This window comes from Ixodes scapularis, unplaced genomic scaffold, assembly GCF_016920785.2.
Source record: "Ixodes scapularis isolate PalLabHiFi unplaced genomic scaffold, ASM1692078v2 PGA_scaffold6__148_contigs__length_123643588, whole genome shotgun sequence".
Lineage (NCBI taxonomy): Eukaryota > Metazoa > Arthropoda > Arachnida > Ixodida > Ixodidae > Ixodes > Ixodes scapularis.
In genome coordinates this window covers 45990051-46015461 of record NW_024609881.1, presented here as the reverse complement: position 1 = coordinate 46015461, position 25411 = coordinate 45990051, and the positions used below count along the sequence as shown (strand labels likewise).

Genomic DNA, 25411 nt, shown 5'->3' with positions numbered 1-25411 from the left:
CCTCTCCCATTTTGAGTGTGCGCGGGCTCTCCTGCTCCCCCCGGAAATGGGGTAGGAGGAGAGGCTGCGTACACTCAAAATGGGAGAGGGGACGCGGGCCTGTGCCTTCCCCTGCATTGCCAGGAAAAGTTGAGTTTTAGTAATACGTATAGGGGCAAACGCAAACCCTCTACGTTAGCGTTAACGTTGCGTCGACGGAACGTTACGGAGCGCGTCGAATACGCACTTTTAGTACAGCGGAAGAAGAACGCATACGTAAAGACTTGTACCGCCATCTAGCTGTGCTCCTGTAAACTGCTTCAAACAATCCAAGGCGGGTATTCGGTCAAGCCAAACCAAAGCCCCGATTCTCCTCGCTTTGTTACGGAAGTGCGTGTTTCCGTTTGCCTGTTGTGTACGTGTTTTGTCTTTTTTTTTTGTACCGACCGCACGGTAAACACCTTTTTGGGTTCGACGGCGTCGCCAACGTTCTTGGCTATCGACACCCATCCTTATGGTTGCTCGAAAGGGTTCGTCGCGTTGACTTCTTTGAGGAGGTTGATGTCATCTTCAATGATAAAGCGAACCCGTACAATGCGCGTAGCACTTCCGCTGGTTTGCCTCACCGCCGCCATTTTTCAAACTGGACTAGTCTCGCGCTCTCCCGTGCGCGACGAGAGCAACGAGATGGCACGTAGGGGACCGCTAAGTACGTTCGCAAAAATCGATAGCGAGCGTACTTACGCAAGGCTCGCCGCAGTACGTACGTATGGCGCATGCGCAGTGTGGAGGACGCAACGTTAACGTTAACGTATGGGGTCTGCGTTTGCTCCTATACGTATTACTAAAACTCTCTAGTGTGATTGTGACAACGTCGACCTAACGCGGCGATCACGTGAACAATATTCACGTGGATACAGTTGCAGACGCGGGCGTCAAAAGGTCATTTTAGATTCTAGAACCGAGACGATAAGGTCAGTAAACTAGTACCAAGCCCGATTTTTTACGATCACGCAACACTCCTGGGAACATATCTTGTTTGTTCGAACTGTTCTGTTTGGGCAGACGAACAGATGCGCTGTTGTGTTTGACGACGTTGACCAGTAATAAAATGGAAAGTGCAGGGTGTCACAAAAAAACTTACAGGGTTTTTTCACCGCAAAAATAAACTAGACATCGCCAAACGCTCATTCTCCGCCCAAAGATAGGGCTAGAGGTCGCAGACAGATGCCAAGGATTCAGCCCGATCCGATACCCTAATCAAAAGTTATACGTGGTTTTCTGAAAATTTCAATAGGAAAATAGAGCCCATTATTGCCCGTTTTCGTTTTCTGGTGCCATAGAGTCCCATGTATTCGACACTTTGTCGGCCGCCATTTTCCCATTGAAATTTTGAGAAAATCCCTTATAACTTTTGACTAAGTTATCGGGTCGGGATGAAACTTTGGCATCTGCCTGTGACCTCTAGAGCTACCTTTGGGCGGAGAATGAGCGTTCGGCGATGCCTAGCTTTAGTTTATTTTTGCGGTAAAAAACGAAACAAAAAGCCTGCAAAGTCTTTTTTGTGACACCCTGTATATGGACTAGCGGTTAAATGCTATGTTTCCGGTTTTACTTTAATCGTGTCACGAACAGACGTTTCCATACTGAAAAGAAGAGTCTGGCTCTCGTATTTCCAAACTGATGTCTCTGAAATTCACGCGGAACCGAACCCAAGTTTCGCTTCCATGTGAAAAGACGTGAAGTTCTCCGCTGACACAAGCTCCCAAAATTTGCGTTTTATGTAAGTTACGTAATATGTTTCACCAACACGCCTTCCTGAATTTATCTAGGTTCACAAAAACCGCCTATATAGAAGCTCGCATGCACCCCAAAATAAACATTACTAAAGGTTCTGCTTTAAGACTGAAAACAATGATACAGTATTATTTTAATCATGAAATATTTTACGCTGTACCAAGTTTGTCTGTGTCAGTTGTCTGTGTTATGAAGACCTGGGTTCAGGCTAAAATACAAAGTTATATTTGGGAGAATAATATTTATTATTTTAATTAATCCTTTATTTGCATAAAGCTTGATTCACATGGTGCCATTTTATTCGCTATTTCGCAAGTGCGGAGGTAAACCACGCAGTTTTTACCACCTTTTTTTTTCTCTCTCTCTTTTTTTGTTGCACTAGGGATATCGCTAGTGCGAAATCGAGAGTAAAATCGCACCATGTGAATCGGGCTTAAGGACTGAAGTGCGATTCGTTGGATAAAGTTTCTTCGCACTCCGGAAGAGTCGGATGTGTGCATCTTTGATTTCAAAATTAAGCAATCCTAGTGTTGAGCGTGAAATCGATGCGCGCATGACAGAGCTAGACTGTCCGTGTTGGACGAACCCGGATTCATTGCTCGTTGCATCTTTTGTTTCGCAGAATCTACCACAGCAAAGTTGCCCAGTTCATTGCGACACATTACAGCACTTCAAGAAGCCAGTGGGCGCGGATCACATAACAAAAGACCGATTTAATTGCGGAACACACGAAACATAGCGGTGACGTTGCCCTTTCGAAGCATGCGCTGTGTCGAGTTCTGTGCTCTGAATGGTGGCAGCAAGTCCGCCATTTCAAGGAATGCCTTCGGATCGCCTGCTCTCGAGGAAGAAATCAACACCAAGCCTCTCGTCTTTTAGCAGGATGGTCAAGGACCACAGCACCGGCCACTGAGTTCCTTTGGAACCAGGTTCGTCTTACATTACCACCCAAGAAGAAATCTCATCCAAAGGAAGGTAACGTTGTCGTCTTGGGCGATCTACCTGTCCCAGAACCACACCAGAACATCCTGAAAAAAGGACCGAAGTTTTGCTTCGAGCCCACCCTTAAACGCGTTGACAAATTGGTTTTGTTCAGGTTCATTTTACGGAATGTACCAGAGGAGGACAAATATAGGTGCATCACCGAATGTGTAGACGTCTTACTGAAAAGTGAAGGTAGCCCCAAAAGATCCCGCAGTTTAGATCCGACGATACTTTCTCTCATCCAACAACTTGAATGTTATGTTATCTGACAAAGAGGGGCGTTTTGTAGCTATACCGAATGGTTCATTCTCCGAGAAAGCTCATATAGCTATCCAAAGGAATTTTAGAGAGGTATCGGAACGTCGAGCTGAGATAAAAAGAAGAACCATTAAGTTTCTCACTCAACTCAAGTTACACAAAGTCGCGTCAGCAGCCCAAAAAGGACAAAAACCTCACGTTAATGGTGTTTTTCTCCGCTAAAACCCATAATCCCGGTATCCCTTTCCGCACCATACTATCGGAACGCAACACTTGGCAACACGCAATCTCGGGATATTTACAAAAACGCCTAAATTCCCTTTCAATCGTTGACCCTTTACGTATCCCCAACTCCAAGGTGGTTATGGATATTCTAAGGGACAGCAATCTAGAGGGGTGCACAGCATTCAGCATTGATGTAGAAGACTTATACTACTCTTTGTCTCATGATGACCTCATGGTAAGCATTCAAGAGTGCATTTTGGAGTATAACAACGAAACTAAGTTTAGAACGCAATGCGGAATAACAGTTGAACATTTCCTTGAACTGTTATCTGTGTATTTAAAATCTACTTTGATAGGGTGTGAGGAAAAAGTGTTCGTTCAAAAGTCAGGTGTTTGTACAGGGTCAAGAGTAGCGCCTGTACTAAGCGATATTTCCCTCGGGAAAATAGGTAGAGCTCTAGTTCAAAAATTGGAAAATCACACCATTAAGGTCTTTAGATATGTTGATGATTTTTTTGGTATTTGTTGAAGCCTCCGGTTGCGAAAAAACACTAGATTACGTCCTTAAAGTATTCCATTGGCTTGGCCAAGGCCTTAGGTTCACTTATGAGACACCAAAAGAGAGTCGAATACAGTTTTTAGATCTCCTCGTTAAATTAACAATAGAACACATTTGCTGGTTGTATCATCCTAGAACGTCAAAGAGTTTGCTAAACTACTAGTCAGCGCATTCGAAGCTCGTAAAAAGAGGAATAGTGTATTCCTGTTTGAAATCCGCTTTAACAAAATCATGTGTTCACATAATGGGCGTTAGCTTCACTTCCCAGATTCAAAGGATTAGGAATTCAGGATACCCAGACTCAATTACTTCATCAGCATGCGATATTTTAATAAAACTCGTAAAGATTAGTTCCAATTTCATGCTGGAGGAACCAGTTAAAAAAGAAAAAAGAAAGTTTCGGTCATTCCTTATCTTCGCCGCATTTCACACGGACTTAAAAAAAGTCGCGTCCAGATACGAGGTGAACGTTGTTTTTTCAGCCAAAAACGAACTAAGTAGATTATGTTCCGCTGTACGTGCACGCAGGGAGGGGATAGCAAGATCGGAAAATAACACATGTAAGGTAAACCATGGGATAAAGTTCGTGTCGTGCGTCAAAGGCGTGGTTTACCGCATTCCCTTCTCTTGTGGGCGCTGTTATATCGGGCAGACTGGCCGGTGCTTAAACATCCGACTAAGAGAGCACCACAGCTCCTTGAAAGGCACTGCTAATTCACATCTAGCGGTGCATCGCAGAGATTGCGGTTGCGAACCACAGTTCGAAAACACCAGCATATTATTTCAACACCACGACCAAACAAGTCGAGAGATGGTAGAAGCCTACAACATCATGAAGAGCAACAGTTCGTGTGGGAGCCAACCTTCGGTGACTATGACTCCCAGCGAGATGAAGTTTTTGGATTCAGGGTAACCCAAGCTCCTAAGGAAAGAAGAACACCAGTCAACAATCGGATGAAAAAGAAAAAAAAAGAAGAAAGGGGCATATTCCACGAGGCGCCAAGCAAGCGCGCGAACATTTGACTCCATGTTTTTCATTTCATTGCCATCCTTCCTTATGTTGTAATAACGAACCAGTTGCTAGTCAGCGCTTTGTCTTGTGTTCTCTTCATCTCTGTGTGTCCTCGTCCCAGTCGCGCTGTTTTTCAACATGAACTCTCACCAACTCGCCCAGTTATCGATCCTTACCGGAAGTGTTCTCGGCTTTCTGTAATGGCGGCCGGAAGTACCATGTATACGAGACAATTAAGTAGCACACGAATACCCGATAGGTGGCGTCAGTGTGCTCTGTCGCCGAAAGAGATTTTTGAGAGGTTTTAAGGCGTACGGTCGTGAGCAGTCGTAATTGTGTGAACCAGCCTTTAGTGTGAAATAAAGTATAGAAGCACATAGTTCAGCGACATGTTCCTCTTTGAACACTTTGTGACGCAAGGCTGACATGCGGTTCAGATAACGACCTACATCATTTGAAGTGGTTTGCGAAGTACTGCAATCAATACGAATTATTCCAGCAACAAGGATCGGCGTCCAGACTGCTTCTTGGGCGCGTCCCAAGAAACAGCGCAAAAAGAACACAGGTGCAAGTGAAAGGCGCATACAAACACCGCGTTGTGTCATTCGTCCTTGTGTGCTTTTTACGCTGTTTTATTTATTCTCTTCATGCAGCGACTCGCCCAACTAAACACCTTGCTAACTTAAGCGCAATGCGACCCGGCGAAACAAAAACACAGCGATGTGCGAATTGCGTTGCGAGAATAAGCTTTGGTTGAACATGATTGTAAACCTGAGACTGGGGCATCATGTCCAACTTCAACATGTACAATCATGTTCAACTTACACCAGCTCGCCTGCACTCTGACTATTTTTTCGTTAAGCTTTGGTTGTTGGGTTCACTAGCTCCGTCGTGCCAAAATATCGTGACAGCGCAGATTAATTGCGTGCCATAGCAAACGATTGGGGCCCTCTGGCGCGGAGATGCGTCTTAATAAAAACACCGGAACTTAAAAACACGTAATAAGACGTTTTCCCAACTGCCAGCATCGGGCCGTCGACTTTTCCTCCGAGGAAGCGAAAACGTCTTGTCCGATCTCGTGTTCTGTGCGTCTTCCCTTATTTCTAATTACCGGTACCAGTAAGCTCTCCAGTTCAAGTAAGAACGCGTCCCAATTGCATTTCTTCAGAACCTGTTAAAATGTTCTGCCTTTCTTACACTATAGGTGGTCCTATTAGAGCGTTTCGACACTTTCGAATAGGATACTCGATAACGACAAGATGCATGCCAAAAGGCGCTGTCAGAGTTTGGGTATCATTATCGAAGTTATCGAAAAGATTTAGTTCAGCTCTTTTTTTTAATTCACTGATTTAGCGGTTTTCGATGATTCCGAGAAAGTTCCTGATTGAAACCATTCCTTTAAATTTACTCAATAAAAATGTAGTTACTCGAAAGCAGGTAAGAGCCCAATTATACTGAACCATTTTTAATAGCTCTCATAATTAAGTCCTTTGGCAGAAACGAATATGACATCAACGTTCTTTTTCTTAGCGTCGGGGGGAAGGGGGGAGGGGATTATGCGCTTTTCTCCGGAGCGATTTAGCCAGCGTTCCGTGAAGAAAACTGTGAAATCTTTGAGATATCACTGCGAATAAAATATCGACTGGAAGAACCGGACCTGTGGGATGCCAGACTTTTGTTTATTGACGTGAATGGTCGTTCCTTTCGTGCTGTCGATGACTGCGGGATGCCACGAGGAAGAACGGCCTGTGTGTGACGACGTGGGTCCGGTGGAATAAATAAGAAAGCGTGCCTCCGCTTTCGACTCCAGCACCCGCGGAGGACTTGGAGATGAGAAACCTGCGGGAGAAAAAACGACGAAGATGGGTTATAGTTACGACGGTAACGAGGCGTGGATACTGGAACACTTTTCAGGTAGTTAACATGTGGCGTCGGCAGTCCTACAATGGAAGAACACGTCAACTGTAGGTGACGCAACCCCTAACATGAATTGGGTCTTCTTCTATGTTCCTTTTGAGGGATCGAAGCTTACAATTTGGAAGACTTATGTTTTGCACTGCTTCCCTAGGGCCAGGGATGATGAAAGAGAATTCTACGTGACGGTTCTGAAAATCTTGAAGACTCGAAGTCAGTTAGGTTGAATATAAGTGTTAACTACTTTGTTTTCAGTTACCATATTTAAATGTTTGCGCTACAAATTACCCTTGACATTGCGTTTACCATAAACGAAGAGCGATCGATACAAAAGCCGAGCTATCTTTATGTAACCCAAACAAACCAAAGTAACCCCGGTTTCATCAATTTCACTTTAAACGACAAGGTCATGGGAGACTGGAAATTTGAGTTCAATATAAATAAAATCTCTCTATCGTATTAGTGAAAACCATAATACTGCGAGAAGTATAAATAAAACGCCCCTGTGATGTTAGTTTCTTTTTTTTTTTATTTATTCCTTGAGTATTTTCGGTTCGTTAGATAAACGCGAATTTTCGGGGTTGCTTCACCTGTGTCCTGAAAGGCAGCGCATTTCTAAGGCAACAACTGATCACATGAGTACTGGTCAGCTAATAGAGTAAGCCACTTTGATACGCTTTGACACTTAAAAGTTATACTAGGTCCACCCATCTTTGTTCAGTTATTCATCAATAGAACGCCTTCTTTCTAGAATTAGACCAGATCATATGAACGAGAATAGAATCAGGAAGAGCACTAAGGAGGAGCAACGCACCTTCTACTTCTTCAGATGCTGCAGCTGGGCGACGTTGGGGTCTACGGTGTACTTGATGGCGGTAGTGGGACCATAGCTGATGTACCTCTGAGTGTACTGGGCAATGGCGGCGGGCGTCTGCGCGCTGTAGACAGCCGGCGTCTGGTGAACGATGGTCTGTGGAACGCCAGCCACCAGTGCTGGGCCCTGGTGGACTACTCCGGCTGGAGCGTGGTGGACCACGGCAGCGGGAGCACCGTGGTGGTAGCGGACACCGCCGAGACCGTAGCCGTAGCCGTAGCTGATAAGCTGCCTAAGCTCGGCAAGGGTTGGGGTGTGGTGAACGAGGGCGGCTCCAGGGACGCCAGTGGTGACGGCCCTCAAATTGTAAGCAGCTGGAGCCTGGTGGACGACAGTGGTGGGAGCGACGGCACCGCGGTAGCCGTAGGCCAGACCGTAGGCGCCACCGGGCTGAACGGCGTAGGCGGGGCCCTGGCTGACGAGGGCGGCACCTCGGAGGCCTCCGTAGAGGCCGCCCTGAAGAGCAGCGCCGTTGTAGCGAAGACCTCCGACACCGTAGGTGAAGGCGCGTCCCGGGTTGACGGTGACGGTGGTTGGACCCTGTTGAACGTACTGGCCGGTGAGAGCGAGGGAACCGGGAACCTGATGAACAAGGGTGGCACCGGGGCTGGTTACAGTGGCTGTGCGGTAGCCAGCGATGCCGTAGCCTGGGGTCTGCTGAACGATGGCGCCAGGTGCGGACACCGTGGCGGCCCTGTAGCCCGTCACGGCGACGCCTGGAGTCTGGTGGACCAGGGTGGCTGGAGCAGACACGGCGGTGGCTCGGTAGCCGGCGATGCCGACGACGCCAGGGGTCTGCTGGACGTAGGTGGTGGGGGCGGAAATGGTGGCGGTCCTGTAGCCAGTCACAGCGACACCTGGAGCATGCTGGACGACAGCGGCGCCTGGAGTGGATACGGTAGCAGTCCTGTAGCCGGAGATGGCAACGCCCGGAGCTTGGTGAAGGTATGCGCCCTGACCCAGGATTCCGTGAGCTCCGTAAGCGCCGTGGGCAACGAGACCCGGGGAGTAGAGCGCTCCGTAGCGGGTACCGCCAATGCCGTATCCGTAGCCGTAGCTCACTGGCCTGGTGTGATAGGTGACCTGAGGAACAGCGACGGTGCGGTAGCCGTATCCAAGTCCGTAGGCGTAGCCGGGCTGGTGCTGCACGAGAGTAGCACCAGGAGTGGCGACGGCACCGGCCTGTCCGTAGTTGAGACCATAGCCAAGACCGTAACCATACACTGCTCCGGGCCGGACGGTGGTGAGGGCGCCACCAGTCTGGTAGCCAAGGCCGCCGTATCCGTACGCCGCTCCCGGGATGGTGGTGGTGGTGACCTTGCCTGGGCGGTAGGCCACGGTTCCGTAGCCAACGCCGTACGCCGATCCTGGGATGGTGGTGGTGGTGACCTTGCCTGGAGTGTAGGACACGGCTCCATAGCCAAGGCCGTACGCGGCTCCGGGACGCACGCTCACGCTGGGAGCTCCGTGGACGAGTGTGGCGCCGGCGAGACCATAGCGGGCTCCTCCGATGCCGTAACTGTAGGCTCCACCGGGCCTCACGAGGGTGAGGGTGCCTCCGAGGCCAAGGCCGTAAGCTCCACCGTAGGCGCCGTAGGCGCCTGGAGTGTGAGTGACGACCGCCCCTGGAGCGTGACCGACAACGGTTCCGTGGCTAACAACCGCTCCCGGGGCCTGGCTTACGGCAAGTCCTGGTGCGTGACCAACAAGGCCGACTCCCTGGGCGACGGCGTAGCCTGGGGTGGAGGTGGTGTATACGGCGCCGGGCTGGTGGCTGACGAGGGCGCCCTGGGTGAGCACGGCTCCAGGAGTGTGGGAAACGGCGTAGGAGGGACCCTGGGTCACGGTGTAGGTGGCTGGCTGCTGAACCACCCGGACTGACCCCGGCTGTGTGACGGTATAGGTGGATGGCTGTTGAACCACTCGCTGCGTCACAACGGCCGCTGGAGCCTGGCTGACGGAGACGGCAGCCGGGGCATGGCCGACTAGAAGAGCACCTTGTCCTCCATGAGCGAGTCCTCGGGTGACGCTGGGGATGCCGGCCGGCACCACGCCTCCGCTGGAGTGGTACTCGAGGGCGCCAGGACCTCGGGCAACGTAGCCCACGTTGCCAACGCGGGCAATGTCGAGGTGATGGAGTCCATCGGACAGGGCGTAGGACGCCAGTCCAAGGAAGACTGTGACTGCCTGGAGGAACCAGGAAAAATCAGGACGGAATTCTTTTTTTTATAAAACAGTGAATTAACGCAAAAATAGTTTTATTGTTGAGAAATAATTAACGAGAAATATTCAATGACTAGCTAATTGGGTTTGTCGGTGCACGCGTGGTATTAAACTGGTAGATCCTAGGCCCATTCATCGGTAAATGTGAGGGTTGATTCATAAGGCACAAGAAACAGGGTTTATAGATGCGTGAGCAAGTAGCAGGCCTGCAGATAAATGTATTAAATTTCTTAAAGGATATGCTAGAATAGACGACTAATCTGCTGATTTTCCAAGTTGACCAAATACTACGTGTTAATACTAAGAAATACAGAGCCTTTTAGCAAAGATCTGCACTAAAACTTGCTACATGGATATAGAGAGATTATTCATCGTTAACAAACTACTCGATTATTAATAACTGTTATTAAGCAAGAGTTTGACTGACCATCCACCGCTTAAAATAAATAATAACAAATCTAGAGCACCTATGATGGGTGTGCCCCTGAATTTAAGGGCTCAAATGGCTAGGGGGGGAAAAGGATGTGTTAACATTTTTATTTCGTAAATTAAAGTATAGTGGGTAGCAGGGAAGTGAACGATTGGACAACCTTTCTGTAGCAGTACTCTGACCGACCAGAAAACAGCGTGTAAGGCATGAGTAATCGTCGTGTACGTAACACAATGCTCCTTGGAGCGTTAATTCTACAGTAACATTTAAAATATTCTCCAATATAATTTCATGAACCATTTCACTCCCTATTTTTTTTATTGAATACCTTGCTCCTCATAAACGCCTTGGCACCAAAAAAACTGTTTAATGTAAAACTTCGTGTTTCTGTTTCTCTTCCTCAAGAAGCATTCACTTTTTTGCCACCGGATTTAGTCGATCCGTTATTTTTTTATTAACAAGGTTTTTTTTTTTATTTTAAAGGAAAGTTTAGACCACTACCTATCCGTTCATCTAAATGTCAAGCCACTGTGTTTATGATGGGCATAGTTTCTAATCGTCAAGGGGCACTTATCGTGATCCGAGCTGATCAACGCTACTCCGTGCTATAATCTGTTCCCGCTAGTTTTTATACCCCCGAGGTCTCTTGTGGTACTTATTCATATCAAGGTTATTTTAACTACGGAGACGTATTAAAGCCCGTGTGGTTTTCATTTGTGACACGTACGTGACAGCCACTGTGTTTTCTAAAAAATATTGTCTCTGTGCCCTTTATTTTGGAGCGAAGACACGGAAAACAAGAAACCCAGTATGTTGATGTAGACACCTGAAGATAAATAACGAATGTGGCTAAAGTTTCCCACAAAAATGACAGGATAGCAAAATAGTCTGCTTCAAGGGGCGTCGGATGTCTCCGCTGTAAATAAGAAATTAAGCCAATGCTGCGCGACCGCAGTAGTGGTACAACGGAGCCCGACGCTGCGATGCTTATCCAGAACTAAACGGGCAGGGGTGGGGTTCGAGTCCAGAGTTTCTTAGTCCTTCAGCGCGAGCGTTTTCTGCACGTACTCCTAGCTACGGTTCGTTAGCACAGGATACTCCTTGTACATTAAGAACATAATACTGCTTTATGGTCATTTTAGGATCGTTTGTGCTATCTCAGGTTAGTGTCTGTCTAATGACTGAAATGCTTGTAGCCCAACCATTTTAACATTGTAAGCGAATATAGTAAGCTGGGAATTTCAGATTTTTAATATGCCTAATTGTACCTGGTTGGAAGTGCTCTTCAGTAACTGTCTGATTGACAATGCCATCTGAAAATATTGGCACAGATTCGGCTTCAACCTGAATTACCGTTGTGCTTGCTCCCTTCCTAAAGCAAGGCACCATGAGACGGTTGACAGAGCCTATCTATTTCCTCTTTTATATGTGACAAGCAGATACAAGAGTGACCAATCCGCCACGTCAACGTCTTTTTAGAATTTCGCTCCGTCGCTCCCATTGGATTACACGGGACGCAAGCACGTAGCCAGGATTTTGTTTGGGGAGGCCGGGGGAAGGGGGCGGGTCCCGTTGCCTCCCCCCCCCCCCCCCCCCCCCGGCTACGTGCCTGACGGGACGTATAACTTATGCCATTTCCTAATGAATCAAGCGGGCGTGGTAGCCTCAAAAGTTAAATTAAATGTGCTGCATGAAACTTGCAAGCTTTGACATCCGGAGGTTAGTCATTCTCAGAATAACGTCTGGTGTCAGTTCTGTAGACGACCATGCTTGGCCAGTTTGGGACGTCTTCAAACCTGGAGTCTTTAACGTGTATCGCGTTTTAGAGAATGCACAAACGAAACTCGCATAAGCACCCGTTTATAGCGAAACCTCAAGAATGCATTTGAGCGTTTCGTTCTCTGCAGCGGGAGCTTTAGTTTCGTGTGCTACTCTATGTACGACAGAACTGCCATTCGTCGAGACTCACTGTCATCGATCCTACTACCTAATTGCTGAGGTTCAAAACACGCTCTGCTTATAATAATTAGTATCAACATTATAAGCGACGCTTACTGGCATAAGGACTCATATAGCAGCAAAATATTCTGAAAAATGCCACGTTGTTCTCGCGTGGCATGTTTCGCAGAAGCGTAATTGTGTCAGTTGCTTAAGAAGATGTAGCGCACACTACTGAGGAGCTTGAACACCCAGACGTGGGGTAGGTCTTCTCGAAGGATTCTTGGGCGTTGTGTACGGGTTGGCGGAATGGTTGGTGGGTGTGTTAGCGCACCGCAGTTCGGAATGCGCGGAGCGATAGCACGAACTACATGAATCCAGGGATTCTGGCCCCAATCCTTAAACCTCGCCCTTTTCTACCTGAACGAGCATCGTACCAGCGTGCGGGCAGTTGTGTATCGCTACTGCTGAATGCACGTTAAGCCCCCAGGCAGCAGTAGTATGGCACTGACTCAATTTCTCAACTACAACGGTGGTAGGAAACGTCCAGTGGGGCTGACTGCCTTCCTGCTGCCTGAAACATGAACGCGAATTACTTTCGTTTGAAGGTACTTGTGATGACTGACTTACTGTCTGCAGGGGTTGTACATTACTTAAAACAATGCATAAAGTGAGACAGGGCAGGATTACGGAATCAAAGGACCGTGTTTCGCCCTGCATATTCGACGCTATGTCAGGAGCTTCCTCGGGAGATTATCCAGCCGGGACTCGTGACCAGCATAATAACGGGAAAATCTCCCCTCTAGGCTGTAGGGCAAGCTGGGAAGGTGGCGCCCTCCATCGAGTTAACCGGTAGGAGAGGTTTCTGACGCTCACGAACAACTCGGATAAGTAGGCGACGCCAAGGTTAGATGGCGCCGCAAAACGCTTCCCGTAAAGCGATTGGAATCGTTGCATAATGTATGATGTACAATAGGAGGAGGCTATAGAAAGCAGGGAGAGCGCCCAATGTACGGAAGAGGGTAGCTTGCTTACTTCTTCCGCAATCATATCGGGGCAGAATGCTTTGACCGAACGAAAATAGACCATGTCTTTGATCTTTAGCTGCGTAAATTCACTCGAAGGCGAATGAGAAACTTACAGGCAACATTTGTCAGACGGCAGAGAGAACGAGCAATTAATTTATTCGACCAAATTATAATTAAAAGATGTGGCTATTGCTGCAAAGTCAAATTAAGCCACATTATTTATATATCACCTCTTTGAATACGGTTGAGCAGCGTACCGGTGAGTGATTGTGTAATTTCCACTTCATGTTGGATTGGATTGGATTTACTGGCATGACCTTTGTAACGGGTAGCTTCTCGCCTGACTGTTGCGTGTTTAGGACCCCAATGTTAGCAACGGTGCTCCGACAGTTTAAGAAATGTTTGGCGAATCAAAGGAACCTTATTATCGCAGAAGAGCCCATGACATCGCAGCGTTTGACTGGAAGAACGCTGACGAGCGAGTCGCAAAGCAAGTTGCGCGAACCTAATAATCGCCACGGTCTGCGTTGGCTTAGATCTCAGGGTGTATAGCTAAATCGCTCGTTTAAAGCGTGGAACTTGCGTCGTCATTAACGCTTACACTCTGACTGTTTGATGTACGAAAGTCCAAATCGCTTTCGATTTGGCCTTTTGATTACACGTTTCACTCGTACTTCTCTAACGCATCCTACAGTTAACAAAACGATAAACGCCATACGTTAAAACTCAGCTGAAGTATGCTACATTCTCATGGCAACCAGGCCTCTAAATTATGCGTAACTCGCCTACAGTTTTCTTTCTTTTTTTTTTTTTTTAGCTGAGGCTGAGGAAGTTAGCACAGACAAGGCATGCCCGGTGTTAGTTTTCTTTCACTCTCTATAATTATGATAATGCTCTTCTCTGCCCTACGCCGCTGTTTACGGCCTACATTAGTTTTCCCCACACGTGGATGTTCGACCATACGCAGTGCGGTCGCCGACAGCTTCAGAAATGCAGTGCGTGGCGAGTTTCAAACATCTTAATTACAACTCCGCAGCCAACGAGGTGGTGACATTAGCCGACAAGACCGCCAAGGAACAAATAACAAAAGCAAGAGGCGTAATCGTATTAAGTCAAGCACTGCGCTTTTTAAGATGTCAGTGTCTCTGATATTATTCTTTGTTTATAGCAGAATTCTACGGGGATTGCTTCCATGTTATGAACGAGACATAACGAAGGAGTGTCCCGTTAAATGTAACCGAATTACGCCCCACTCCGTTCAGCTACTTTTAGTAAGACCCGTTAATTACTCATCATTAATGAATTATGATATCTACCTAGGCTTTAAGAAAAAAAATATGCGCCTTTTGTTTCGCTGCACATTTTTTTTCGACTTTATCTCTATAATTAAGATACATTTCGTTTTTCTTAATTTTGTGATTTTTTTTTTTTTTTTTTTGAGCTGTGGGGAAAAAAAGACACCAAAATAACCGCGGGAGCAGATTATTATTATTTTTTTTTGTGTCTCGTGAAACATCGAGTGTGCCAAGACGCGGCGACTCTGCACACCGCATGCACGCTTACCGGACAAGGCCGTTCAGTTTCCGGTAAAGCGAGAAAAAATAAATAAAAACGAGACCTCCCGCTCTGAATTTAAAGTGCCGAACGGCACTCGGACGACATGCGCTTGATAAGCTTGTGATGCCCGAAGATTGGCGGAAAGTGTAACCCGCGCCGATATCCAATCGTCTAGCGCAACGCTACAAAAAAAAAAAAAAATTGCATTCTATTGTTATTGTTTTTGCTTTTCGTATGTGAGGGAAAATTATAAAACGAATTGTGAAGCTATAAAGCGAGATGTACTACTACGAAAATTAAAGCTACGCTAAAGTCGACTTTGAGGGGAAAAAAAAAGCTTAGATTGCCGACTTTGATTCAAACAGCTTCGAATGCCGACTTAGCTGCCTCAGGCGGGCTTACTGTAATCACCGGAAGCTTAAAGCCGTGGTCGCACCGCTAATGCATCATCGTACAAGGGACAGTCTGCAGGCAGTAAAGAGTTTAAGGGAACCGTTTTTCCACATCCGATAGCGTACAATGGGTCTTCCGGTGCGCACTGCGCATGTGCGAGTTTTTTTGCGGTAGCGCATGCGCAGTTTGTACCGTTACACATTGGTCACACACAAAAAAAAAAAAAAAGTAAAAGAAAAACTGCCTGCAGGCATGTTTCGAGCATACACAAACGTATAAAGTGAGCATGCTTCCAACATACGTGAGGCGTGCACGCAGACAGTGTGATGTACGAGCAACGTGACTTTAAGAAACGCCAGGCGTGGCTCACTATAGGGCGAGTTTTTTTAACAGTGTGCGTACGTAAATGCTTTGCGCGCGCAAAGTTATACAGCGCATAGTCCAAGCGTTTACGTAGACGCTATTCTAAAACTCGCCATTTGTGAGTTTTAGTATTGCGTGCATACGAGCAAACGCGAGCGCTGTGCGTTTGCGTTACAGCGTCGCGTTCTCCACGCTGCGCATGCCTGAAGTCGCCATGCGCCAATCCAAGGCCGCAGTTTGGGCTCCGCGCACGCGCAGTGTGGAACAAGCAACGCTACCGCAAACGCACAGGGCTTGCGTTCGCTCGTATACGCAATACTAAAACTGCCTATTGTCTTCGCACCTTTGGCACCGTGATCCGTTCTTTGGCGTTATCGTCTGCCGCGATTCTATGCGAAGCGCAAGTTCGTCTGCTTCTTTTGCAGGGATGCTGTGATGACGTCAGAAAGACGCCGAGCTCTGACTGGCTCTGATTGGAAAGATAGTGGGTAGACCCCGAGGCCGCCTGCTTCGAGGTTTGGCCAATATCCTTCCAATCGGAGCCACTTCGAGCTTGGCGTTCTGACATCGACAGAACCCCCGAAAAAAGAAGCAGACGAACTTACGCTTCGCATTAGCTATTGGCGATGTGAGCGATCGAAAGCGTCGCTGTGGTCGGCCCACCACAATTGGCCAAATGCTGACTATGACGTCAGCAAAGGATCTCCCATGGACGGAAATAAGAGGAATGTAAGAACTTCAATTTTGACGGTGTTGGCAGTGTTGCTTTGAGAGCGCTATGATTTCAGGCTTCCACCATGCCCATTACAAACACCATCCAACTTGTTGTTCCCAAGGTAATGACGTCACGAAAGGTAACCGAACGAGGGCGCCACCGAAACATCTCGCCGCTAATAGAGCGATGATAACTAGATCCGAAGACGTCGCCTACAACACCTGCGTTTCTCAGACCTTCCATGACGATATCAAAAAAAAAAGAAAAAAAAAGCTTGATGAAAGTGCGTAAGGATTCGACGTAAAAGCTTTTGGACCACGTTGCCAACAATTCAGGCACGCATTTTTTTTAGTCCCTGACGGTTTAGAAACGTAAGGCGCGGTTTATGATCTTCGCGCTTTTCTGATAGTTATTTTTGACGTTCTTGTCGGCAAATGCCTTAATATAATTGGCTGCGGAGGACGATAACAATGTCTTCGAGGCTCGTCTCCCATTGCCTGTATTGAGCCGCTCGGTGACAACACGTGGACTTTGGTTGGAACGGTTTGTTTACCAGACAGAGAATACGGTTTTCGCTCGTTCGTTTCGGTGACTGCAAGCAGTGGTTCGTGTCGCATTCGCTATTCTATTCTCCTATAATGTGATCAGCGGAGGTATATTTTTTCTATAACTTTGAGTTCCACCTAGTCTCAAGATCAGGTGTTGTTTTTTGCATATCGGGTTCTCAAAAATACACGCTCATTTCTTTTCTCGAAAAACGAGACGATTAGACTTATTACAAACGACACGCCGTTCCCACGCGGGTATTTTAATTTTGGCTGAACGGCTAATTCCAGTAAAACTTTGGACACGGGCATAAATGAAAGGCACGGTTCCTATTTACTTTTTTGTACGATAAAACGTTTGCCGAAGGTTCCCATTTATTTTCGTTTTCCTTCGCCACACAGAGATAAACACAGCATTTTCTATGCGTTCTGGGATAATTACAGTGCGGTATCCAACGTAACAAACAGATGGTATTTGTAGCGAAATGAGTGCCATGGCGTAAAATGGAATTTCCGAAACAATTCCAGCGAACACTTGCAGCTAAGATGATCGATTCTTTGCGCGAGAATACCTTGAGGGAAATTGCTAGAGCAGTCATTTCGTCCACTCCTATTTTTTCTTTGGTTGTTGAGTATTTTTCGGGCTACCCGGAACCGAGATGTATCAGCTCAGCACTTCCGCACTATATAAACATCGCTCTGGGCTCAATTCCTTGGTAATGTTGTGAACGGGCTGATATGTATTAAACAGAATAAACTTTGGATCACCAACGTATCAAACTTACAACAAATTCGGGTCCTCTGGCATTGAAGAATGAAGATAAGCTTAGTATGCGATTGCTTACCACTGCTGAAGAAGAACTATTAATATTGCAAGGGTCCTACATGCGAACCCAGTCCTTTTTTGACTGCATCAAGCTACCTGCGGGAGTAAGACTAAGATTCGCCGATCTTGAACCACTCTCTCGCAGTTGCTGCTGCCCTTAAGGTCCGAATTCCTTCTGCTCCGTCCAGGTGGTTATAAATCCGTGCCCATCCAGACGACCGGTGCCGAGTACAAAGCTCACGAGCGACTAGAACCTACACCACCGTCGATAAACCAAAGCGTAGAAAAAAAAAAAAAAAAAAGACCGAAGCAGCGCACAGGCTTACTTACAAGAACTCTCATGGTTGTCGTCGTTCCACAAACTCCCAGCCCAAGACGTGGGCGTCCATCTTTTTATACCAGGGGGGGGATGGACGACATCCCGTTCGCCTGTTGACCGCCCTCTCCCACTACAAGTCTGTGACGAAAACTGTCCCTCCTGTTAAACCGAGAAGGGCCTATGGCTACGGTTTGAGAAGAAAAAGCCTATGGTAACAGGGACCATCCCTCGCCAGTCATCCTCTCTTCAAGAGCGGAGGGTAGGCCGATATTGATTCCATACAATACGCTTTCCATGGCAACGTTGGTTCTCTTCACTAGAGGAGAGTGTGAAGTAAGAAACCTAAGAAAAAAAAAAGATGTGACGAAAACGGAAAAATAAAATTTACCACGATCAGAATGAGGTCACAGGTGAAGCAGAAGGTCCGGAAGGCTTCTCTCTCCTCGGCGGCATCCTTGATGCATCGGGCAGTTTTATATGCAAGGCTCGGATATGTGGTCTCCCAGTGTCCCTGACTGTCGAAGAGTTGGAAAGGGGCACCCTGTGCAACCGCTGGACGCTACTGCGTCGTCGCCGAACTAGTCGCTTTACTGCCTTTTGATTTTCTTGCTTATTTTTTTCCACGTTTACTGCGTGTTCTTGCGTTATTTCATATGTAAGTTTTTGGCTTACCCCGCGAAGACGCTCGCTTTTGTATTAGCGATTCAAAGCTCGATTCCTAACGGAATAATAAATAAAAAAAACTCAAAGTAAAAGAAGAGGGGGCCGGAGAGAAGGTGAGAGGACAGGCAGCATAAAGTATGGTCGCCGTCGCCGTCTTCGTCGTGGTCGTAATGAGGCAGACTTTCCGTAAAATATTTATGGGTGTTTGTCGTCCCGTTGCGAGTTTTTTCAGCGAAGGTTTTACCGACGAGAGTACGGTAGCGTGCACGCCGTTTGTGTCATGTGAAGAAGACGGCAGCCGGAGTCCCGTTGCGGAATCTTTTCGAGGTTCGTCGGTCAGTAACAGACTTTGTGTGCAACTGGAAGCTTCCACGAAGAAGCGGCGCAAAAGGAAACAAAGCTGCTGCCAAGTCTCTGCACGGTATTTCTTCGCGTTCCTCCGAATGTGGACATCGAACTGGCGGGGTTTCGAAGGTGAAGGATGCCAGAAACAGGATCTTAGCAGCACGTGGGAGCGCTCTCTTCTCGCTATGGAGCATCAGTAACGCTATCACTTCTTATTGCGACAGAAATGAAGAAAGATGATCTTCAACGCGTTTTGGTTTCGATAGTGCGCTCATCGGAGATTAGAAGACTTCATTCCTCATTTTATGAGCTTGAAGCATCGCTCAATCTTTGTAAAGTGGAAGAGTGATGGCCAAGTGTGTTATCGTACCGCATTTTGGAGCACATGGAGCGAAGGCTCAGGCTGAAGAACCAAGAATCCTGGGCTCAATCCAGGCCCCTGCCCGTTTCTATCTGGATGAGTACTGTTCTACACTGCGGTCGTGTATCACTACTGCGAGATGCACGTTAAAAAAACTGTCTAGAAAGGGTACTGTACCGCCAAACATTCGCATCTAAAGCCACAGATTAAGCCGCCAATGATCATGAAGCGGCGTAGCGTACGGGCATACATCGGTCCCACTATAGTGCCAATGAGGTACTGTAAGGTAAAAAACATTCTATCCAAATATCGTTGCACGGAACTTTTAAAAGGCGAAGTCGTGATACGAATTTTGCATAAGCTGAATGCAGAGCTGGCAGTTATAAATTTTCAGGAAATAAAACGGAGTAATTAAATTTATGTTTGCCATAGTGACTAAAATAATTCATTACTTTCTTGTTGTAGGTAATTTAGTAATGTAGTGTATTAAACTAGAGCTTTAATAGTAATAAAATACAGCCTTACTTTTTTGGTTTGGGCATGTGTTTGTGCGCACACAAATCCCAAAGGTGATTTTTTTTTCAGAAAAAAAGCTTGGACAAGATAAGTGGTGGAAAATTCTACAGTAAAGAAAAGGCAGCATGTGATTCAGGGTCACACATTAAAGAATAGAAGTCACTTACGTCGTTGGAAGGCTTAAATAGCTAGACTACAGGGGTCTCAGACTCATTTCAATGGACCAGATAGCCCACCACCGAAAGGTCGAGGGCCACCCTAAGGCGGGGGAGGGGGGGGGGGGGGGGGCGAGTTAAAAGATTCCGAAAAGAAGGGACATTGTGCTTTATGCTTTTCTCTAAACTCGCAGCTTTGCCAGTGACTCCTTTAGCTTTGATTTGTTTATTGGATTACTTTGGGCCTCACTTGGCGTGATAACAATAATTGAAATAATACCAACCCGCAAGTGTGTTCCCACTTTTAATAGGACAATAGGGCAAGCACGCTGTCGTTCCCCTTGCTCGGTTCACTCAGGAATCAAGCGAGCTTAACACTCTAAAACTTCTGTTAATACGACAGTTCTTGCTTTGTTTTTGCGATTTGTATAACAGTCTGAGAAATTACGCGTTTTTTAATGGTGATATATTTTTAAAGCGAGAATCTCAACCTTATAGCTTTATCTTTGACAGTTGCTCCTGCTTATTGAGAGCTCGCGAACAGAGATGCGTCCTTCAACGAGGAGCTCGCGCTTGCAGCTGCGGAAATGTGGCACAGGTGATTATACATGGAAAAATCTGCGAAGCAACAAATTTGGAGGACTCTTAAGCTTTGCCTTTAAGAGTTGAACGCGATAGCGTTTTGCGTTTTTCACTTCGCATCGCCTTCTCATTCGCCGTGCAAGCGTGCCTTGCGCGACCTATAGACTGTAGTTTGCCTGGCTCGCCACCGAAGGGTCGTGGGTTTGAACCCCGCCTAAAATTCTTAATTTTTTTTCTATATGGCATACGAATTACGTCATAAAGCGAAATCACTTGAGACGCGCGGAAACCTCTAATTCGCATTGCATGTCGCATTTTAATCACTTTCACTCCACGTGTGACGTACCGTTTCAGGTGAGCATCGGGGGTTGTTTGAAATTCCCGCGCGAGGTCATGGTGCTATGACCTCATGACCTTATTGACCAACCAGGATTTTCCCGCCACGCAACCAAAGCCAGCTGTTCTGTGACACGAACTTCAATAAGGCAAAACCCAGGGCAAATGAACGCCGCTAAAAATAACATGTGTGAATGCGTTAAAAAGAAACAGATCTAAGTTTCAAACGGGAAAAGATCGGCGAGATAAGATGACTATAGCGCATGCCATTTCTAACGCTAGCGAAATGGGAACGGGGATACGTAGCCGGTTCGAGCAAGTCGCCGGCCACATGTGGCTTGCGGGCCGTGTGTTTGAGAGCCCTGAGCTAGATTAAGGTGACTTGAACAAACAATGCTAATAAAAAATAATAATAAAACGCAAAGAGACTTCAATAATCCAGGGCGGTAACCTTTGTTTCCGAAACGTCGATGACACTTCGATTATGAGATTGGTCTTCCAAATAAAACAAACAAGCCGCCAATTTTTTTATTGACAGTATTTGTACAGTTTAAGAGAAGATTTGTAAAGTGCAGGATGAGAAGTTGCAGATTAAAAATATCAGAACAAAGCAACCACCACCCAGGCCTTTGGTCAAGTTTGACGGTGAAAGGTTGACTTCATCTTTTTTCTGACAACACGGCTGGGCAGCAGCTGGTTCTTTATTTTTGCTTTCTTCAGAGAGCTTACGAAAGGGACAGGAAACAAAGCCGGTAAGCCTATCTAGTTTATCTGTCCTAAACCTGCAAACAAATGGAAGAAGTAAATAGTCTAGATTTCTGGAGAATAACCCCAAAATTTTATTTTCAGAGCTCTCATCTGTAAAACACACAACTTTTTCCTTACGATCAGCTTCGCAAGGCTTTAAGAGTGGCATGGCACACAAAAATTAGCGCCGTATATAGATACACAATTTGAATTATAAATATAATTATTTGCAGCAAGAAAGTATTATTTGTTTCTAATTAATGGCATTACGCTTTCAAAGTAGTTCGTAATTGTAATGCACTACCTTTATGCAGTCGTATATTCTAATATAATTTACTTGCAAAATAAAAGTCATTGGGCCACCTCAGATTTAAACGTGACAGCAACGCAATAGATCCGTGTGAAAAATAAAAATTCCTTCACAATTATGTTTTGGAAATACAAAGAGAGTCGAAAATTGCGAGGCAATCCATAAGAATAAACATTTTGTGAAGACTCGAGAGCAAAGCAAATGAACGGGTATTACTTGTCTCAAAAATAACAGCGCAAGTAGGGAATTACTTGGCCCGACTAAAAGGTTTCTATAAAACAACAATTTGTCTACGCAGATTGTTTGCAAGCAAAAAATTTTAAAATCCGCCTGAGTGCGGGAGGTACACGTTTCGGACATTTGGCAACGCCGCTCCGTTAGCAGAATGACGCCATAGCCATATAATCTGCTTCCTCCGCGCTATTGTCGTCTGCTCTTCGCAGAAACGGATTGTTTTGTCAAACCTGGCGAAGGTTCGATTTTGGCTCGCGCAGCCTAAAAGAAATTAAAATTGGAAAACAAAAGTACGCACCCCTCGAAGCAATTTTTATTCAAAGCCACGCAAGTAAGCAACAAAAACTTTTTTCCCCCTTTTTTTGTTTTTATGATTGGATTTCGAAGTCCGTATTGGTTTTAAAGTGTTCCGTGATCGCGCTGCAAATTATGTTATTTTTTCTTTCTTTCTTTCACGTGTATATGTATCTATTCTCGGCGAAAACCGACTCTAATTGTTTTGGAACATTGACAAGGGAGAATCACAATTTTCCTAGGTGTGAAACCGTCCTTCCGCGCCGTAAAGATGTGTCGAAACTCTCTTCGTTTTCTTGGCAACGGCTTTTTCTGTTGACATCGAATTTTGCGTGCTTTGTATTGTGTAGTGTCGTCCGTGAGCAAGTATTTCGCAATAACGTACCTATTCTAGTCACTGCTGTTGTGAGGTCTTCCTTTAGTGTGCAAAAGTTTCTTTAGAAAAAGGTGTTCTACGTTGACAAAACCCGTAGATTCTGGGGGGTTCAATCCCCACCCCTGCCCGTTTTGATCTGGATGAGCATCACACCGGCGTGCGTTTGTGTACGACTCGTGCGTGCTGCACGTTAGAAACCCCAGCCTATACTCCGTTTTACGACAACTTAACGAACTGTGGAGGGTGCGGATCCCGCGACCCAGTAAGAGCGTAGGAGCAAACCACGTGACAACACTCCATGGTGGAGCCACGGAGTCCTCGTTACCGGCACAGCAACAGCGCCATCCGCGACAAGAAGTAGTTCTAAGCCTTTGTCCTCTTTTAGTAGTGCTGCGGTGCGACTCTCTGACCGCAACACTACATGACTAGGAAGAAAGACCAAGACATATTACTTTTCAACGTCCACACTTTTCCGAGAACAAAATGGTTTTTGAACGATGTGTGAAGGATGGCAACAGTGTAATCGACCGCTTTCGCTAAAAACTTGGCCCTGGCATTAGTGCTTACCACAGGTTCGTGGGTACATTGAGCGTACGGTTGTCTCCCGAAATGTCCCAAAGAGCTCGCTACTTCAGCGAACGGCAGTGTTGCGGAGATGGACGTTCATCTGAAGTTGGTTGGTTTCGCAGCAGACGACTCTTGGCCGGCAGACGACAGCCGGTTCCTCCGGGCCTCGCATTTGGCGCAGTGACATGCGGATGCCCTCGTGACGTGGTGACAGGCGTCTCGCTCCGACTCTTATTGGGTCGTGGGGACCGTAGCCTGCACAGTTCACCAAGTTATCATGAAACGGAGTAAAGCAGGGGTACTGAACTGGCTCCATTTCTCATCTACAGAGTTTACTCCAGTCGCCCAATGAGCCTTGCTAATGGCCCGCTTTAAGAACAAGCCCGCAGCACAATTACTATTTAGACAAAACTATATTCAAGCTTTGTTGTGGCGCGGAATATTATGAAACAAACGTACCAGCGTGGGTAATCCCAGAGTCGATCTTAAAGCGTATTTTTTATGTTGATCTGCTTTGCGACACGTCTGCCCAATATGCGTAGGGATGCTAAAAAAGATTCTTCATATCGTTTATTCAAGTGCACAATGTAGTATATTGTTTTCACGTAAAAGGTAAAAATGTTTATTCTTTCATAACCGCATGTCTTCCCTAGAGACAGGGGCAGATATGCGCGGTTAGAAAAGAGCACAATACAATATAGGCGACTTAGCTATTGAAGGGAACTAAAATTATGACGCCTGAAACACGACTGCGATGCTGCGCATACTTTCGTTTACATCAGAAGCTTCTATATTCATTTTGTTATGTTTTGTGGTGCTGGTTTGTATAAACACACCACAGCTACCAACGTAAGGACATAAATTGATAAGAAACGGAGGTCTATAAAGTCCTTAAACTTACCTTTGCCTTTTGCAGAGAAGCGGGCAACATAACCTTTATTTTTCAATCATTTTCCACTTTTCCCACCTCAAGTATGTTTTCCACACTATCCCTGAGTCAAATGTTGAATTATGAAGTCTATCGAAACATTCAAATACAAGGAACGGAAAGTGTGTCCGTCGACGTTAGAGTTCGGACCCTGTCTTTTTATTGGACTTTAGTCTAGATTCTTGCTATAGCTTCGGACGAAGTTCAGAATACGAAGGAATCAAACCGGGGCTACCCATAATAATTAGGCACTGGACATTTGGCAACGGCAGCCCCGTGCATAGAGTGCCCCTTTCCTCTTTCAAATTTCGGCCGCCACTGCACGTTCGTTTTCGCTGCACACTTGGAGATGTTCCCCTTTCCTACACGCCCTTTCAGTTGGGTGGCGTCCCGCCTTCTTTGGAATGTAAATCTCAAACCCACTGGACGTCTACTGAAAGGGACCCCCCAAGGTTCCATCTTTTGACTCGTTACAATAAGTGTCCCGTGTTTGTTGGTTCTCATCACGGAAGCCTCGGAAGAGAAGTCGATGTGAAGGGAACCTGAGGTAGTGGATGAGACGAGAGTGCCATGGCGACGTCAGAGGGCCCCGATCCCTGATTGGAAGAAGTAGTGGGTCAACGGAAAGGCTATAGCTGACTTAGTATCCCACTATTTCACTCCAATCAGAGCGAACAAGAACCGTGTCTCGCGTTCGAACGCATTGGAACAGTTTTAGTATTCCGTATAGGAGCAAAACACAAGCACCTGTGCGTCTGCGTTAGCGTTGCATGCATGCACTGCGCGTGTGCAATACGTACGCAGCGAAGCGAGCTATGCGTATATGTATATCGAGTTTTGCGTGCCGACGCGGCGGCCCTCTGCGTGCCCGTCTCGTTGCTCTCGACGCGCACGAGACGGCACGAAATTTAGACTGGCTTACCCGAATGGGGGGCCGGTCTTAGATTGCTCGAACTATGGTTTGCATGGACACGTCTAGGTGACTGTATCTGCTGGCGTGTCCGTTTGCGTTTCACTGTACCATAAAAGCGCAGCTTTCACCCGCTCTGCAGTGTTCT

General features: G+C 46.5%; 1 protein-coding gene across 1 annotated transcript; it reads right to left on the bottom strand.

Moving 5' to 3' along the window:
- Positions 1-6472: 6472 nt before the first annotated feature.
- Positions 6473-17962, bottom strand: LOC8025896 (elastin-like). The gene is made up of 3 exons (XM_002399868.4): positions 17951-17962; positions 7543-9789; positions 6473-6653 (listed from the first exon to the last, which is right to left on the bottom strand). The coding sequence occupies exons 1-2, from the start codon at positions 17960-17962 to the stop codon at positions 7546-7548; spliced, it is 2256 nt and encodes a 751-aa protein (XP_002399912.3). The 3' UTR covers positions 6473-6653; positions 7543-7545.
- Positions 17963-25411: the final 7449 nt, after the last annotated feature.